General features: G+C 47.8%; 1 protein-coding gene across 2 annotated transcripts in view; it reads left to right on the top strand.

The window, feature by feature from the left end:
- The first annotated feature begins 649 nt into the window (after positions 1-649).
- The window catches only part of ldah (lipid droplet associated hydrolase), a 110,867-nt gene continuing 93,865 nt past the window's right edge, over positions 650-17,651 (top strand). The window contains exons 1-3 of one of the 2 annotated variants that reach the window (XM_061243111.1): positions 686-781; positions 1,204-1,305; positions 4,450-4,623. In XM_061243111.1, the coding sequence (XP_061099095.1) occupies positions 754-781; positions 1,204-1,305; positions 4,450-4,623 (304 nt within the window). In that variant the 5' untranslated portion in view covers positions 686-753. Of the gene's footprint in view, positions 782-1,203; positions 1,306-4,449; positions 4,624-17,651 lie in introns of both variants that reach the window. The other variant, XM_061243120.1, reaches the window with a different exon arrangement.

The following is a 17,651-nucleotide window of genomic DNA, read 5'->3' as shown; positions in this document are numbered from 1 at the left end:
CGTTTCAATAATATTATTTTAGCAGTGCATATTTAAATTCCGACCAAAGGCTACCAATTATTACATTCGGATACATAACGACTTTGTAACTTGGACGTACTTCTGTGCTTCCAGTTGGTGAGGCAATGGGGTCGAGGTTGTATAAAAATGTGTTCACGATTTTCATAATGGTTTACATTTAAGGGCCTGACATAGCAACTGCAATGCTCACATTCGCAACAAACACTGACGCTCCTGGAACCAGACAATTAACCAGGCAAACTCAGATGAAGGACAGCTGTCTGGATTTTGACTTTGACTTTAACTGGTCTTGTGATCCCTGTGATGTGTTCTAGAGACCATGTGCCAGAAGCTCGTTAAATGGACAGTTGAAGGTGATGACGTAACCCATCTGTCAGGATGCAAGCATTTTCAGAATGGACCGATCCTCAAAACTTCACTACACACATTTCAAATACAAAACGCAATACAATTCAGTACTATGATATGTAGGCTACAGTTGGATATCAAGCCACTGTAACTGTAGCATGAAATACAATATTAATCACCATTTGCTTACGAGTGAGTTCTCTTTTTTTTTTTTTTTTTTTATTAAGAAAAGAAAAAAGACCGTGACAAGTGATTCAGTGGGAACGCATGTATCCAAGGCCTTGTATTGCATTCGGACGTTTTAAGCAGTTGCAACCTTTAGTCATGTGTTTCTAGGTTGCTTAGCCGGGCTCGATAGCTTATTCAGTCTCATTTAGCGAATAGATGTTTGCTTTTGGATACAGCGCTCTGCGTAAGTGAGGAAATCAGTGAGATTGTATTGCATTAAACTACTGTTACAACTGGATCGTTTCATTTCAAGCTTTGAAATACAGTAGCATACTAATGATTGAACTCGCTAGCTAACAGAATGCCAACTAGCTAGCTCACTTCATATCTCCTGCCCTGCTAAACATCCAGTGCTATCGCTAAATAGCTAGCAAATGTACATCCCCGTTAAACACAGATACCCGTTATTGAGCATAGCGTTTTGGCACTAGCTGGCTTGATAACGTCAACCAGTTAGCTAGGTCTGCAGCTCCTGTGTATTGGTTTGACTCGCTTGGAGCATATTGCCTGCTGCTCACCTGTGGAAAGCGCACCGGCTTCGCTGTATCCTAAGCCTATAGTTTTCGGACTCTGTACCTGCCACGTTTCTGTCACCTGTACCTACAGCTGTCGCGGCGCGTTTGTTATTCTCGGAGAGAATATCAACGCCGCTGGGATCGGTTTTCTTCCACCTGAAACGAAAAAAGCGTGCAAGCGTCCTCAACGGAGGTAAATAAGCTAGTTAGACTTTTGCATGACGAGAGATGACACGAAAGAATTGCACAAAAATAAACTCATTATCTGCAGCTGAGCAAAAACGACAGGAAAGCAAACTGCCAATTTCTTATGACACTAGTCCAGCGACTCATTAAAGTCGTCAATGAAAATCGCCTGCTGCAGATTTCTCTGTTTAAAACGTAATTGATGCATTTGCTGATTGATAAAGCTGTAACTTCGTGTGCAATAAATTAATTACTTCAGTAGGCTAAAGTGGGAAATAGTCAAATTTGCAGCTTACAATTTGACAGTGTCTGGCCGATTTATTGATTGTTCCTGTAAAATGTAGCCTACTATGTAATTATATAGTTAGTAGGTTTTCAAAACGATACTGTAAGCGTATTCATACGCTCTCGGGTCCAAAGACGGAGCAAACGTGCATTATATTGCATAATACGTCCAACAGACAAGAAACATGGCAGTAACCTTTTGGTTTGTTTTTGCAACATGACCCCTCCAACATATCCTGTCTTTTAAAGGTGACAACTTCGCTTCCAATTGTTTCTATGGTAGTATGCAGTGTATGTCCAGTCACCTGTCTGGATGTGATGCGGTATTGAAGCTGTATGACGAGTCTGATTGAGAGAGACACAGCGGAATTTAGCACCGCGGAATGCGTGAAATGGAATTGCACAGAATCAACTCTCTTGTGTCTGGACTGTATCAAATAACAGTCTAATTAGCATAGTTGAGGACAGGGGTTTTGTAGCCTATAGCTAGCATTCAATATGGATATTAATATACTATTTAATTAATAGGTTTAAAGTTTCTTAATAAAAAATAGAAAAAATGTTGGCAGTCCTATTGTTTAGGGTTAAATATTTTAGGCTTGTGATCAAAGGGAACTAGCCTACATCTTGTGTGAAGACATACTGGAACAAGTGATTCAATACAGTGGATTTCAGCCAAAAAAATGTAAGGAGCATCAACATTGCAATGAAATCAGATCTTTTAAAGGTTTCAGTGCAGCCACTAGTACATGCTTTTGAAGGCTCACATGGATATCGGGCTTGTTTGAGGGTATTGGATTCAGCAGTCATGCGTTCGAGAGGGGAAATGTGACAGACTGATGTCGGGGGAAAGGAAATGGAGATTTCTCAGCTGTGAAATGGCTTCCGTGCTTTGCGCACTAGCTGGTAAGGTGTGGAAGAGCATTTTCTATCAAGTTAGACTTTAAGCTTCAGCCTGGGTGACTTCAGGGCTGGAGAAACAAAATTCTTAAAGGTACAATAGGTTAAGTTTTTTTGTGTTAAAACATTGTTACAAGACCATTATAAATCCCTTCCTATCATCGAAAAAGGCTCACTGACATGTTGACTCACCCTGTGTTTATAGTCCTTAAATTCAGGTTTCAAAATATGCAGTTGATGGGCGGGCACTCTATACCAAAACATCGTATAGCTGAACAATAATTAAATTGGTTGAGAATTGGTTCTAATTGCCACAGCCAATGCCATTTCAATGTCAGTACGTTCACAGAGAAGGGGTGGGATAAACAGTGTTGTGGTTTGAGTGTATTTGTTGCTGCAATTCCTCTCTTGACCATGAGAAGTCCGAAATTACCTACTGTACCATTAAAGCTTACTTTCACTCAAAAGAAAGAGAGACAACAAGTAACTATGCAGAAGAACATTTTATTTTGTGGACATTGATGTCATATGTTCTGAAAGACTGTGGACTGAAGGGTTTGTGTTCAGGAGCCACCCCGGGTACCTGCCTCAAACCGTCTCTTACTAGCCTGGTTCAGCTCGCTTTCAGTAATCCATAAACAGGATAACATGACAAAGAGCAGTGCAATCCGCATTTCCCTCCGGATAAAAAGCAACGATGGCAACAACAACAATAAAAACCTGCTATTTTTTTCCCGTATTTGCCCGCGGGTGTCTATTAAATGCAAAAATATGGCTAATTATGCGCGGGAAAAGTCAATAAAGAGAGCGCATCATTGGAGGAATCCCTGTTGCGTGGGTTCCTGACCTCTGAATCATTTCGGATTAATTTCGGAGAGCCCCTGTGACACGCAACGCTTTTATTAAGGCTGCCGTCTGGGAACGGATGTGTGGGGGACTGCAGTTATTTCGGCGTGCGCACCCCCCCGCAAACTCCCCTCCACATCCCAACCCCTCCACTGTTCCTCCTCCACACACACCCCCCACCCACAAATTACATTCCCTGCACTCTTCTTCAGATGTCTGATTCCTGAATTCCAGGCCTGGGAATTTTTTTTTTTTTAAATAAGATCCGTTGCGATTTCCGACACTATACCTTTTCCCAGGGTAAGAGAAGGAAAAAAGGGTTCAGTGCAGTGTTTCTGCTGTGTCACCTTCTCATTCTGTCAGAGAGGGAGAGAAAGAGTGAGTGTAAGAAAGAGGGAGAGAGAGAGGGACAGATAGGGAGATCAGGAGGGATTTTTAAACTCAGCCACCTTCTCCCCCCCCCCCCCCCCCCCCCCGCTGCGAGGTGCATTCTTGTGGCTCGCAATAATATACCCAGCAGGAATAAAGCATTGTGGGAAAGTATTAAAGCGTTTCTTTCTTTTCACACTCTTTTTTTTTGGTTGCAAGTGGAATTTCAGAAGTTAACATCCTCCCTGAAATATAATTTTAGGAGGGCTGACCTTAACAACAGCTGAGAGATTCTGTTAATTTGCTTCTCATTGGTGTGTTGCCAGCATATTGACGCTTTTCTTTAGAACACACTGTCTATGTCCCTGGCAGAGTTAGCTAGTATATTTGTATTATTCTTAACCTTCCATGCTGTTGGTAATGGATTTAAATGGACTGACTTGGAATGGTATTTTTTCAGTACAGTGTCACGCGTGAATCTGGTGTGCTGTGGCACCTGCCCGTTCTCTAAGTAAAGAGTTCCTCTACACTAATGTTGCCATGTTGAGTAGACACATTTTAGTTCATGCAAACAAATTTAATGTCATTTGTGCTTCTTTTGACTAAACATACACATGAAAATGCGAGAAATGTGAAATTTGGTTTTGAGGTTGTGAATCCAGCCCTTTTCTGGCGGTCTGTGTTGGCGGCAGTCGGTCCATTCTTCTGTCCTGCGTTCTGAGGGTGATTCGGTTGCTTGCCTCTCCCCCAGCTCGTGAGATGGGACCCCCAGGTTCAGAGGATGGGTGCGTGGGGTGTGAGGGGTGCACGGAGCACCTGTACTGTGGAGGCGCTGCCACTGAGGTGCTGAAATTCGGGGCACGGGACCTGCACCCCGCTAGCAGACTGCACAGCTCCCCCGGAGTGGTGTTCCTCCTCATTCCAGGTATGGGACCCCGGTTCTACCTTACTTTCACCTTTTATGTACACTCACCGAGCACTTTATTAGGAACATTTTTACTTTATGGCGGCACGGATGGTGCAGTGGGTAGCACTGTCGCCTCGCAGCAAGGAGGTCCTGGGTTCGAATCCCCGTCGGCCGGGGCCTCTCTGTGTGGAGTTTGCATGTTCTCCCCGTGTTTGCGTGGGTTTCCTCCGGGTACTCCGGTTTCCTCCCACAGTCCAAAGACATGCAGGTTAGGCTGATTGGAGAGTCTAAATTGCCCGTGGGTAGGCGGCAGTGCAATGCATACAATCGTGTAGATACCGGTCAGGAGCTTCAGTTCATGTTCACATCAACCATCAGGATGGGGAAAAAATGTGATCTAAGTGACTTGTGACCGTGGAATTATCTGATTATATCTGATAGCAACATGAAACAAGAGTGGCTTTGGGAAAAATTGCCCACTTAGGGCCAGAGGCAGATTAAACCTAGTCCAAGAGATTGTCCATACAAACCCGATTTAGTCCAGGACTAAGCTTAATCTGTGTCTGTTAAACAGGCCCTGAGAGTGTCCAAGAGTACACTTTAAATTAGCAGTTAAAACCGTTTTTTTGAGAGCGTAAAAATGTTTAAAAAAACGTGATGTTAACTCGGGTCTTCCTATTAGAGCTATCTGCCCCCGGTTATTTCCGTGCCATGAGAGGGATTTATGAAGTGAGAACACAGCTGGACGTGGAGCGGGCAGGACGTTCCGGGAATCGGTGTGAAAGCGAACGCTCTCGTGCAGCTGGACTGGAATGCGCTAATAGACTGCAGCGCACCTTCTGATTTAACTCTGTCAAAGTCACGTCGCTTAGGAATACCTGCGTAAAGGGATGCTTTTTTTTTGTGTGTGTGTGTGTGTGTGTGTGTGGGTGTGAGACATTTTTTTCCTGAGCAAATTTCCAGAGCGTGCAGTGTCTCAATTTGGCTTGCCAGAAGAAACACGCAAACCTGTTCTGTATGCAGATATTCCGGAGAAATTTGAATCACCGTTCGCCAGGAATTACAGCTCCGTGGAACGTGTTCAAGAATGGAAATGTGGTCCCTCGTCCCCTTTCCCAAATAATTTGGAGGAGTTTATGACAGTGTCTGCTCCTAAATTTAGGGATCCCAGATAATATTGAGATTGGCCATGATTAATACTGAGATTGATATCATATGGACCAATAATTCAAAACAAAGCAAGCTGGAATACAGTCATCTGACTGTGCCAGGGGCTCAAACCAGCAACCTTCTGGTTGTCAGTCGACCGCTTTATCTGCTTGATGTACGTTTTTTATTTTCTTTGATCATTATTCAATGGTTACTTTTGAATGTGTAACTTATAGTGTGAAAAACATCTTACTAGTGTGAAAATATCCTTTTGCTGTTTTATCTGTGTGGAGATTTCTGGGGAAAACAAAAAAACAATCGAAAGTCAAAATTCATTGTAGCTTCCTGAAAAGGTGGATAGTGGAAACGCTCTCCCTTTCTCCCATTCTAGTAGGGCTTGATGACCCTTCATATTGGAGTTGGTGAAAGATGCTTCAAGTGCAGCTCTCCTGATTGACCAGCAGGGGTCAGTAGTGTGTGGTGAGCCACCTTGACCCTGGCCTACTGAAACGCTCCCTGAAACCTACTGTCCGGTTTCCATACTGGATTGTGGGGCCCATCCACACTGAACATTACATTACAGTTATTTGGGTGATGCTTTCATCTAAAGTGACTTACTGAGACGAAGGCTTAGACTGAGCAGGAGACAATCCCTGCTGGAGCAATGCGGGGTGAAGGGCCTTGTGTGCGGATCGCATCATAGCCAGGGCTTGAACCAACAACCGTCTGGTTCCCAGTCTAGCACCTTAGCCCTCATTACATTACATTACAGCTGGGGTCATCAAATCAAATCATCAGAGTTGAGAACTGCTGGTTTTGCCACCCTCCCGTTACCTGGTGTGAAGACAATCTGGCCAATCAGTCGCACTAATTGTTCAGTTAATTACCCGGGAAAAAATAACCTATATCCACGTACTTACAGTAGCTGTGTATTTACTGAAGGAATTCAGGTTTAGTACCTCACAGAAGTACCTTACATGTGTCTGACATCCGAGTATAGCTTGTCACGAGCACTCAGTTATTAGGCGAGGAAAGTGTTTTTCACTTTAGTTGTTGCTTTTCTGACACCTATGGTGAGGAAACATTTAAGCGTTTTCCCAGAATAATTTAAACTTCCTGGAAAAAGTCATATAATGGCAAAGGAAAGCATCAGAATGAATTTGATGGTGAAATCACTGTGGGTCAGACCTGGGTCAGATGCGTAATTGTTTTGGATTCAAATACCTTTTTTTATGCTTTACTGAGCTTGTGTGGTGTATTGTAAGCGAGGAAATATCCTCAAAGAGTGCAAACCATACCTTGGTTGGCTCAGTTTCACCAGGCAAGATCAATCAAGCACAGAAAAAGTATTCGAATCCAAAACAATCACGTATTTGACCCAGGTCTGCGGCAGGTACTACAGACGAATGTTAACCTGTGGGGGTTTTGTCAGATATGTGGCCGAAGAGTTACGATCAAACGCGTTGTCCGCGTGAATAATGTACGTCCGTCTCCGAACCCAGCTGAAAGGCGCACGTCTCGCAGGCTTTCCAAAGACCTCCGAGCTCCCCGCCCTGTAATCCGTAACGCGCGGTTCGCGGTCCGTGTCGGCCTCCTGGCCGGCGAACAGTGTGGCGTCCACACACACACGCCGCCGCTTCAAAGCCAGCCGCTCCGTTAGCCGGCGCCGGAGCGCCATTGAGAGCGGAGAATGGACGTGCCGCGGCTTTCAAAAGCCATGATGTCACCGCAGCGCCCGGCCCCCCTCCCGAGCCCCCCCATAAATCTGTCCCGGCACCTCTCAGTGATGGCAGAAAGAGGGGGGGGGGGGGGGGGGCTCACGTATTTTCATTTTATTTTGTCTTGTATTTTATTTTATGTTTTTTGGGGGGGTTGCTACGCGCTGTAAACAAAACAAAGCCTCTCCCCCCCCGTGTCACCGGAGGCTAGGATTAGGATTTTACCCACGTGCCCCCTCTGTTTCTGCAGGTGAGGGTCCGGGGGGGGGGAGGTCTCGCTCAGCGCTGAAACTCCAGCTCTGCTCACGTTCTGTAGAGAGGAAAAAAAAAAAACAGATTTATTTCGCGTAAAATTGGGGGGGGAGGTTTTATGGGGGGGCTTTTTTGGCTCTCTGTGCTAAATATAAAGGGGGGAAAAAGAGGTACAAAGCAAGTGCGTTTTTTTTTGTTTTTTTTTCCTTCCATCTGCCAGTAGCTCCGTTTCAGATCTGACGTGTAAACCAAACGAGAGTGACCTTACGGGAGAGCCGTGTTGACCTTCAGCAGATGTCGGTGCTGGAAACGCGCTTGATCACACGAACCTTTTTGAGACGCGGGGGCCAGGAAAGTGAGGTGAAGTATCCGCGGCGCTCCCCGCGGGAGGCAGCGGCTCGTCTTCATCCGAGGCCCCGCGTCGGGGCCGGTCGTCCGGTCGTCGTCCCGGCCGCCTGAAAAAACCTCCTCCGGCCAGCTGCGTCAGAAGATGAGGTGCAAAGACGAAGTACTGGTGATGAAATGCTAATTACATAAACACACGTCGGCCTCCCCCGGGGAGGCCGCTCGACGTTTAACTCCGGAACCCAGACCACTTAGGAGGAACATCTAAATTTGATCCTCGCGTTGTTTTGACAGAGATTTTATAGCGAGCATTCTTTTTTTTTTTTTTTTTGGCGCACTTCAGAGTCTGAATTCTTCCTTGTTCCATTCCGCTATGTTTGTATTGGGCTTTTTACGGAGTCACTGTCACAAGCTTGACAGTGGAAATAGCAAAGAGAATTGGACAACAAAAACTAAAACAAACAGGCCCCCCAAAACACCCCCAAAAAGCGAGCTAGTAAACTGCCCGGCTTGTGATGCTGTAGCTGAGGTGATTATTTGATTATTTTGACTTGATTATTGTGATTATTTTCCTCTCGTCAGTGCGTGGCTTACCCTGGAGGAAGGGGGGGTTTGTGGATCATTAGCGTGGGATGTGGGTGAGTGGAGCGAGGTGCGTTTATCCTTTAGCTGATCCGGTGGATTAGCAGCTGGTCGCTGGGCTGTGGCCTATGGTGATTACAGCTCCTTCCTGCTTCCTGAAGTCCACTGCGGCGTTAGCATCCGAGCGTTAGCACATAGCCGGATAAAGGTGCACTTGTTTCATTGCTTGCAGGTGGGCATTTGGGGAGGTCAGACCTCAATAAAATCTCATTCTTTTGGCTGAGGTGAAAAACGTAAGATATACTGGCAGCCTGATTCGATGCCATAAATCATCCTTACCCTCCTTTTATACATCACACTGCTGCCTGTTTTCATCTGTGTGACCTGTACCTGTTTGTGGAGATGTGGAGTGAGCATATTTCATCCTAATGCTCCTTTACAGAAAATATGTTTTAAGAAAGGGGGGGGGGAAATCTCTGTACAAAACACAAAACTCAGTGTGCACCTGAGACTACGGTTTACCACTACCCACTACCTACCTAATATACCACCTAACACACTATCTACGTCACACACTACCAAATACACTGCCCACTCGCACACTGCCTTACACACTGCCTTACACACTATACCACCTAACACACTATCTACGTCACACACTGCCAAACAAACTGCCCACTCGCACACTGCCTTACACACTATACCACCTAACACACTATCTACGTCACACACTGCCAAACACACTGCCCATTCGCACACTGCCTTACACACTATACCACCTAACACACTATCTACGTCACACACTGCCAAACACACTGCCCACTCGCACACTGCCTTACACACTATACCACCTAACACACTATCTACGTTACACACTGCCAAACACACTGCCCACTCGCACACTGCCTTACACACTATACCACCTAACACACTATCTACGTTACACACTGCCAAACACACTGCCCACTCGCACACTGCCTTACACACTATACCACCTAACACACTATCTACGTCACACACTGCCAAACACACTGCCCACTCGCACACTGCCTTACACACTGCCTTACACACTTTACCACCTAACACCCAACTACGTTACACACTGCCAAACACACTGCCTTACACGCTATACCACCTAACACACTATCTACGTTACACACTGCCAAACACACTGCCCACTTGCACACTGCTTTACACACTGTTGTTCTTAACACACTACTTACTGTATGCCATACATTGCCTACCATTTAGCACGAACGGATCAAGAGGGCACAGTAAAATGTTCAGTGTTGAATCAACTCTCAAAGACTCAACTAATCGAGTTGAATTGACACGATAAACATAAACGTCTATCTTGCCATTGAGTTTGTCATCACTTAAGCCAGAAGAATACGAAATTGTTGAGCTTTGACCCCCTCCACCCCCTCTACTGCCTCCCTGCCCACCTGTGAGCCCTGAAACAAGCGCACCTTTATTTCTGTATTCATTTCTGCCCTTTGCTATTCCAATCTGCATTGTCAACCTTGCACTTTAAAAAGCTTAAAACGTAACGAAAATCTGTGCAAACGTGACCTCGCAAATGGAAACAAAAACCTTTTGCTTTATTAGATTTTATTTTAAAAAATCCCTGGCAGGGGAACGCAGGAGGACGCATTTAGAGCGTAGGCATGCGTCATCTGGGACATTTATCCGTTTTAATACTTAATGAAAACAGGAGTTAAGCTGCCCCTCCGTAACTTGATTAGCGTTTGTGTGTGTGTGTGTGTGTGTGTGTTGGTCGGTCGCTGTCCGTTTCACTCGCCGTCAGTGGAGCGGGAGGTAATGCAGGAGCAGAAAGCACTCAGGGTAACAGCCGGTCCACCGCGGTAATGGAACGGGCCCGGCCCAATTACCGTCACCGAAAATACCACCATCACGGGGGCGAGGTCGAGCGGGGGCTGCGGTGGCGGTGGGCTCGGGGTGGGGGGGGCGGGGGGCAGATTTCACCCAAAAATAGACCTGGGGTAGATTGAAGGGGCTCCTGCCCAGGGGTGGCTGGGGGTGGGGGCAGGGTTTTAAAATGTTTTGCTTTTTTCCCCCTAATTGTGGTTTCTGAGCACATTAGCCACAGAGTCTCTCTGAAATCAGGTGCTCGAAGCCCGGCTGAGTGCACCGATCTCGCAGAATGTTTCCATTATACTGTAAATGTGGCTGCTTTTCGCCTTTTTTATTTTATTTTTTTGGCGTATATAAATAGACCGCCTTGCCCGTAACAATCGCTCTTCGACGGGCTTTTTCCGAATTTCCCGTGTCCCGTGATGCGTGTCATCCTGTGTGGTGTAGAGACCGAAACGCCACGGTTACCACGGTTACTCAGGGCCCGCTGACCGGTGACTGTCCCCAGAGGGGGTGGATGAGGCACGCGTCCCGTGTCGTCACGGGATCCTGGGTTCAGAGGCACCCCCTCATCTCTGCTTCACCGCCCCCCCCCCCTGTTTTGGGAAGAGGGGATCAGCGGCGAGGGACAGAGGGATCCCTGCCGCCCCGTTTTTCGGGGGGCCTGGTGACTCAGAGCGGGCTTGTTCATTGTGCTCCGAATGTCAGCGAGCAGGAGCTGAATGGCTGCTTTATGGAGGCCGGGGCGATGGGGGGGACCCCCCCTGAAGGGGCCCTGTTACCGTAGCCCCGCTGCCCTTTTCCTGCCGCGCGTGCTGACCCCCCCAGTCTCGCCCCAGGGGGCTCCGCTGGTCCTGCCGTTGGGTTGGGCTACGCCCGGGCGGCTCGGCCTTCCATCCGCAGAGCTTTAGTTTCCCGGTTTGGAGCCGGGGTTTCCCCCGGGGGGGGCCTTACGGCTGCTGTAGGGGGGTCCCTGGCCCAGCTTTATGTGCAGTGACTGTATGCAGATTTAGATATTATCACCCCCTTTTTTACTTATGACGGGGGGCCCCTGTTAGTCTGTGTGGGGGGTCCCTGGATTAGAAAAGCTTAAAAACCCCCTGAATTACTGTTTTTAGGATGTAGTTTAGATTTTTTTTTTTTATTATCAAAATGAAAAATTTATGAACATTTATTTTCAAGATGTTGATTTAATTTAAATGATCAAAATTCCTTAAGAAATATTGGATGGCTAAACTGCTTTGCCAGGTCACAGTACACTTCAGAGTTTCCACAAGCGTACACTGCCTCAAAGCAAGCCAGAGGCAGTCCGCTGCCATTTTGTGTCCTCGTCTCCTGTTGATTATGCTCCTCTTTAATGTCAACTTCAGATCAAAATCTAATCCTGGCAACCTCTCTTTCCCTCTCCCACACTCTTTCTCCCGCTCCCTCGCTCTCCCTCTCCCTCTCCCTCTCCCTCTGTTTCGGTCCTCATCCGATCAGTGGTGCTTCGCGGTTGGCTGTTTCCCTTCGTGGAGGCATTAGAGTGAGTGTGTTTGAGAACAGAGTCCTCCTCCTCGGCTGCCATTACGGTTAATGATGCGGTGGCGTTTTGGCGTTCACGGACCCCTCATCCTCTCGTAGCGCTGCGCTCGTTAAGCGCTGATGGATGGAGAGGGAGACGCTTCGGATATTTATACAGCGTGTGAATCCGAAGAGGGAATCCCACCGAATGAATTACATTTTTGTTTCCCCCGTGGCTTTCGAAGCTGTCCGGGAAGAGCAATGCAAAATGCTTAAGAGAGTGTTCTTCCATCTCAACTTCACTTTAAACAGTGCTTTCAATGGCCACCGTGGAACGAGAATAAACCAGAACGGATTTTGGAACAATATGAATCTACCTTGTATGTTTGCATATGAAGGTGACAGGGAGAGTACGAGACACTCTTTTAAAACAGTGCTTTAAAACAGTGCCTAGGCCTGCTACATGCTGCAGGTAGAGAGAAGGGGAGAGGTGGTGGGAGTCATGGCCTAGGCTTGCTGGTGTTGGCACACCATTGTCTGGAGCAGTTCAGACCTCCTACCCTAGATGGCGCTATGGCCAGTTTCAGTAGTCTTAGTAGGATGAGCTACTCAAAACCCCACTTATCTTTCCCAAACTCTTACTGCCTTCTGTGTCTCACCCTTTAGGTTCCCTAGATAGATTCATAGTTCAATTTGTCAACCTTTGAACAAATGTTTGATTTTAATGTTCTGAATAGGACCTTTAAATTTGTGTAATTCTGCACCATGAATATATTAGCATGGGTTCTTGCAAACCAGGAAAATTAAAGAGCCCCTTGTTTTTCGTCATTAGAGTTTGCGGTGATTGTGTGTGCGTGTGTGTGCTTGCGTGGGTGCCTGCGTGAGTGAATGTGTTGTGTGTGGCAAGTAACCGCATTAAACACGTTCGCAAAAAGGAAAAGCCTCTTTAATCTCCCCTCATCGGCATCGGCATAAAGAAGGGTTGCTCATTTAGCCAAATATTAAAAACCACAATAAATGCAAAATCAGAAAGAGATCTGTTGCAGCTGCTTCTAATTTGCAACAACCTGCTGCTTAAGCCCTGAGCTGGGCGTCCAGCTGTTCCCCGAGTCCCAGGTGTATTCAATAGCCCTGAGTACCACACCGATTTCTATGTCCTGACTGTCTACAAAGATGGGGGTCCACCCCCCCACCGCCACCCCTCCTTCTCATCTTGGAAAATGTATCCATATTTTCCTGGAGGACCGGAGGGAGATGTCATTGTATTAATCAGTTTTGCTGTCTGAAGATTTATGTCTTTAATAACAGCTGAAAATAATGCTGGCCGCTTTCCCTTTTTTTTCCTCTCTTCTTTTTTTCTCTCTTTTTGTTTTTATTACTGTAAATGCTCTCATCCTTTGATGGCGAGTTTGTGTTCTTTTCATATAAAAAATATGGAATCCTAGAACCTCAGAGCCAAAATGGAACCCATACCTGCCCTATATGAGAATTGAACACTGCATAGAGTATCCCAGAATTCAACACTGCGTGCAGTATCCCAGAATTCAACACTGCGTGCAGTATCCCAGAATTCAACACTGCGCGCGGTATCCCAGAATTCAACACTGCGTGCGGTATCCCAGAATTCAACACTGTGCACAGTATCCCAGAATTCAACACTGCATGCAGAATCCCAGAATTCAACACTGCGCGCAGTATCCCAGAATTCAACACTGCGTGCGGTATCCCAGAATTCAACACTGCGCACAGTATCCCAGAATTCAACACTGCGCGCAGTATCCCAGAATTCAACACTGCACACAGTATCCCAGAATTCAACACTGCGCGCAGTATCCCAGAATTCAACACTGCATGCAGAATCCCAGAATTCAGCACCGGGCGCATTGTCCCAGAATTCAGCAAATTCCCACTGCATTCCGGACCCGAGAATTCATCATTGTATGCCAGTGTACCAGAAGCCATTACTGGCTACTGTTTGAGTCCCTCTTTATATACAGTCATGCTAAATCTTCCACTGAAAGAGGCTGCTTTGGAGTGAAAAATGACGCACACACACACACACACACACACATACACCTACACACACACACACAGTATTAATGGATCTGTGGGGATGGCTGGGAGCCAGTTATCTGTCACTGGTCACATAAAACCGTGAACATTGTGAGACTGCCAGGTGAAGACCACCCTCTGAGTCGCAGGCCGATACGAGCTCTTGAGAAACAGCCTGTGCCCCTGGCAGCCATTTTGGAGTTTGGATATTGCACACATGCCCTTTGGCCAGGGATACATTCTGGGTCAACCCGCCAGCGAACATACTTTTGTCCATTTCAGAGTCAAGTGATGGGATAATAAAGCCTTAATCTGGGTGAACAGGTTCAAGTATATTAAGCGGGGAGGACAGAAGAATCGGGCCTGAAACAGACTTTGTTTCTGAAATGGGGTTAATACGCTTTCTGAAATTCCTGTTCTCAAGTATCAGATTAACTTGGCAGATGATTCTGGCTGATGTTGCCAAGGCGATATGGAAATCCATTTCACGACACTTAAGACTGAATTTTGCACTTTTTGATTTATATTCCACATACTTTAGACTGTGATTATCGCAGGTCATTTGTCATAGGATTAGGCTTTCGGTAGTAAGTCCAAAACACTCAGTGTTCATTGTTGATGAGTCCTACTGTAGATCACAATACAAGTCGGTCCTGAAGTGCAGTTAAAGTTTATTCAGCTTACACTTGTTGGGAAACGGATGGTCGCAGTAATTTCCAGACCTCGTACCGCTGGTTTTTGTAAGGAGAGCTTAACAAACTGTGAGATAGTTCTCAACATAAGACTGATTAACAGGTGGCTTGAATTTTGAGTTGAATTTTTGGATTATTATTTGTTTTTGTTTTTTCTTTCTAGCGTTGCTTTCATGTAAGGTGGAATTTCATAATACTTCCTGTCGGTACATTTTTTTAAGCGTTTATTTTTTGTTTGTGGTTTTTTAATTCTCCGCCATCCTCCTCCTGGCTACACGACATTTTCACCTTTTTAATCAGGAAGGGAACGAACGGATGTGAGCGAGAGAGAGAGTGGGAGAGGAGGGAGGGAGAGAGACAGGGAGAGGAGGGAGGGAGGGAGGGAGGAAGGAGAGAGGGAAAGAGGGAGAGATGGAGAGGAGACAGGAGAGAGAGAGAGAGATGGAGAGAGGCAGGGAGGGAGGGAGGGAGGGAGAGGAGACAGGCGAGACAGAGAGAGACGGAGAGAGAGAGAGGGAGGGAGACAGGGAGGGAGGGAGAGGAGGCAGGCGAGACGGAGGGAGGGAGGGAGGGAGACAGGGAGACAGGGAGAGGAGGCAGGTGAGACAGAGACGGAGAGGAGGCAGGAGAGATGGAGAGAGAGAGAGAGATGGAGAGAAGGCAGGAGAGAGGGAGAGATGGAGAGAGAGAGAGAGAGATGGAGAGGAGGCAGGAGAGATGGAGAGAGAGAGAGGAGGCAGAAGAGACAGACAGAGAGAGAGATGGTGAGAAGGCAGGAGAGACGGAGAGATGGAGAGAGAGAGAGAGAGGAGGCAGAAGAGACAGACAGAGAGAGAGAAAGATGGAGAGAAGGCAGGAGAGACGGGAGAGATGGAGAGAGAGAGAGGAGGCAGAAGAGACAGAGCAGCGGCCTCTGCTGGGCAGGCAGAGGTGTGGGTCTTGATTAGCTGTGAGCTCATTAGCATGGCGGTGGTTTGTTGTTTCTCTCTCTCTCTCTCTCTCTCTCTTTGGCGGAGGCTGCCAGCGAGCTGTCGGACGGCCTAATTGAATGAAGCATGCTTTTTGGGGCGCCCCTCCTGCGCCTTTGTGCCTAAAACAGAGTGGCAGAGCCGCCCCCCCGCCGGGGCGGTCTCTGTCCCGGCCGTCCTGAAACACGGCTAAAGTGTTTTTAATGAAGAGCGCGCCACACTTTGATTATGCGCTGACGGGACGGGGCCTGGTCCGCCCCGCGTGTCGTCTCGCCCCCGTGTGGGAGTGTGTACTCTGCCCCCAGCCCAGGAAGCCCGCCCCGGCACCGATGCCAAAACCGGTAAACCCCCCAGCCCCGCCCCCCCCCTCCCCTCCCCTCCTCGCCGCCCCTATCCCAAGACTGGAGGCCCTGCTTTGCGAGGCACAGGCCAGCTTTTTTTGGGGTAACTGTCTGTTGTGTTCCAGAAGGGAACGCCAGACCCCAGATGACGGCGTGTGAATAAAAATATCTTCTGACTGTCCCGGAATATGTGAATGCATATGCATGCGTTCTGCACTGTTGTGAGTAACCCTTTCAGTTTTGGGGAAGTCATGTGAAGAGGGGGTGGATGGGGTTGATTCATAGCAGGGTGGTGTGGTGATGATGACGATGACATTCGTGATGATGATGATGATGATGAAAATTGTACCCCTAGCCAGCAATATGCAATGAATTTGTACCTTTCTTCCTTGTACCCAATGAGAATATGACTGTACTTTCAGGGTACATTTGGGAAATTTGATCCTTGAAGAACAAAAAAAATGTACCTCCACTGTCACTTTATTTCTGAGCGTGCTCAAAGTTGTCACCAGTTCTGACGCTGTGTAATGTCTGACGCTGTGGGCTCAAATTGGAACCAGGCCGTGTCTGGGCCGGGCCGGTCCAGTGGGGCAGCTGGTGGGTGGGTCAGGGGCTGTTTTCGTGTGCCTGTGTCGGTTTGGGTTCAGTGAGCACTCCAGCCTGCAGGTGCGTGGGGGGGGGGCAGGGCCGTCAAACGGGTGATTGTTTCCCCCGGGGGGGGGGCGTAGGGTCCCCCCCCCTCCGACCAGGTGCTTCCACTTCACACACAGACGTCCCAGGGCGGCGTTAACCTTTAACCGCGTCTCGCCGAACGTCAAACCCCCCCCCCCGAACGCATCTCCCAGGGCGGCGCTAACCTTTAACCGCGTCTCGCCGAACGTCAAACCGCCCGAACGCGACCGGCCGATCCAGGCGCGGCCGCTAACCTTTACCGCCGTTACGTGAGCCTCGGAGACTCACCTGACCAAACTCCGGCCGGGACACAACAATGGGGGCTTCATCCGCCCCCCGAAAGGGTAACGGGCGATCCGCGCACATCTGCGCCTGTGTTCTTAAGCGCCTCGGTAGTTATTTTAGGACCCATACCTTCTCCCTTTCTCCAGCACTGACTGTGATCCCTCGCCCCCTGCTAAACTATGCACGACTACACTCCTGACTACATTACCACGTAACTAAATTACATTTATTTACAGAAAGAATTATTCTCATACCTAGAGACCTATTGACACAACTGTCATCCACCACAATGCAATGCAATGGACTGCTTTTCTAAATCCTGTCTGGCCTATGAGTCTGGTCTTGTCTTCCATTTTGCTCTTTGAAGAGTCGGTTTGCTACTGGGGCGACATGGCTCAGGCAGTAAGAGCAGTCGTCTGGCAGTCGGAGGGTTGCCGGTTCAATCCCCCGCCCGGGCTGTGTCAAAGTGTCCCTGAGCAAGACACCTAACCCCAAAATGCGCCTTGCATGGCAGCCAGTCGCCGTTGGTGTGTGAAGCGGGAGGCTGGGCAGACGGTAACGGGTAACAGCGCCAGTGCCATGCTCTGGGCAGGCCGTGGTGTTGGCGGGATT

The sequence above is a fragment of the Conger conger genome, chromosome 1 (genome assembly GCF_963514075.1).
Source record: "Conger conger chromosome 1, fConCon1.1, whole genome shotgun sequence".
Classification (NCBI taxonomy): Eukaryota; Metazoa; Chordata; class Actinopteri; order Anguilliformes; family Congridae; genus Conger; species Conger conger.
Note: the sequence above shows the minus strand (reverse complement) of the source record. Positions and strands in the feature narration are given on the sequence as shown.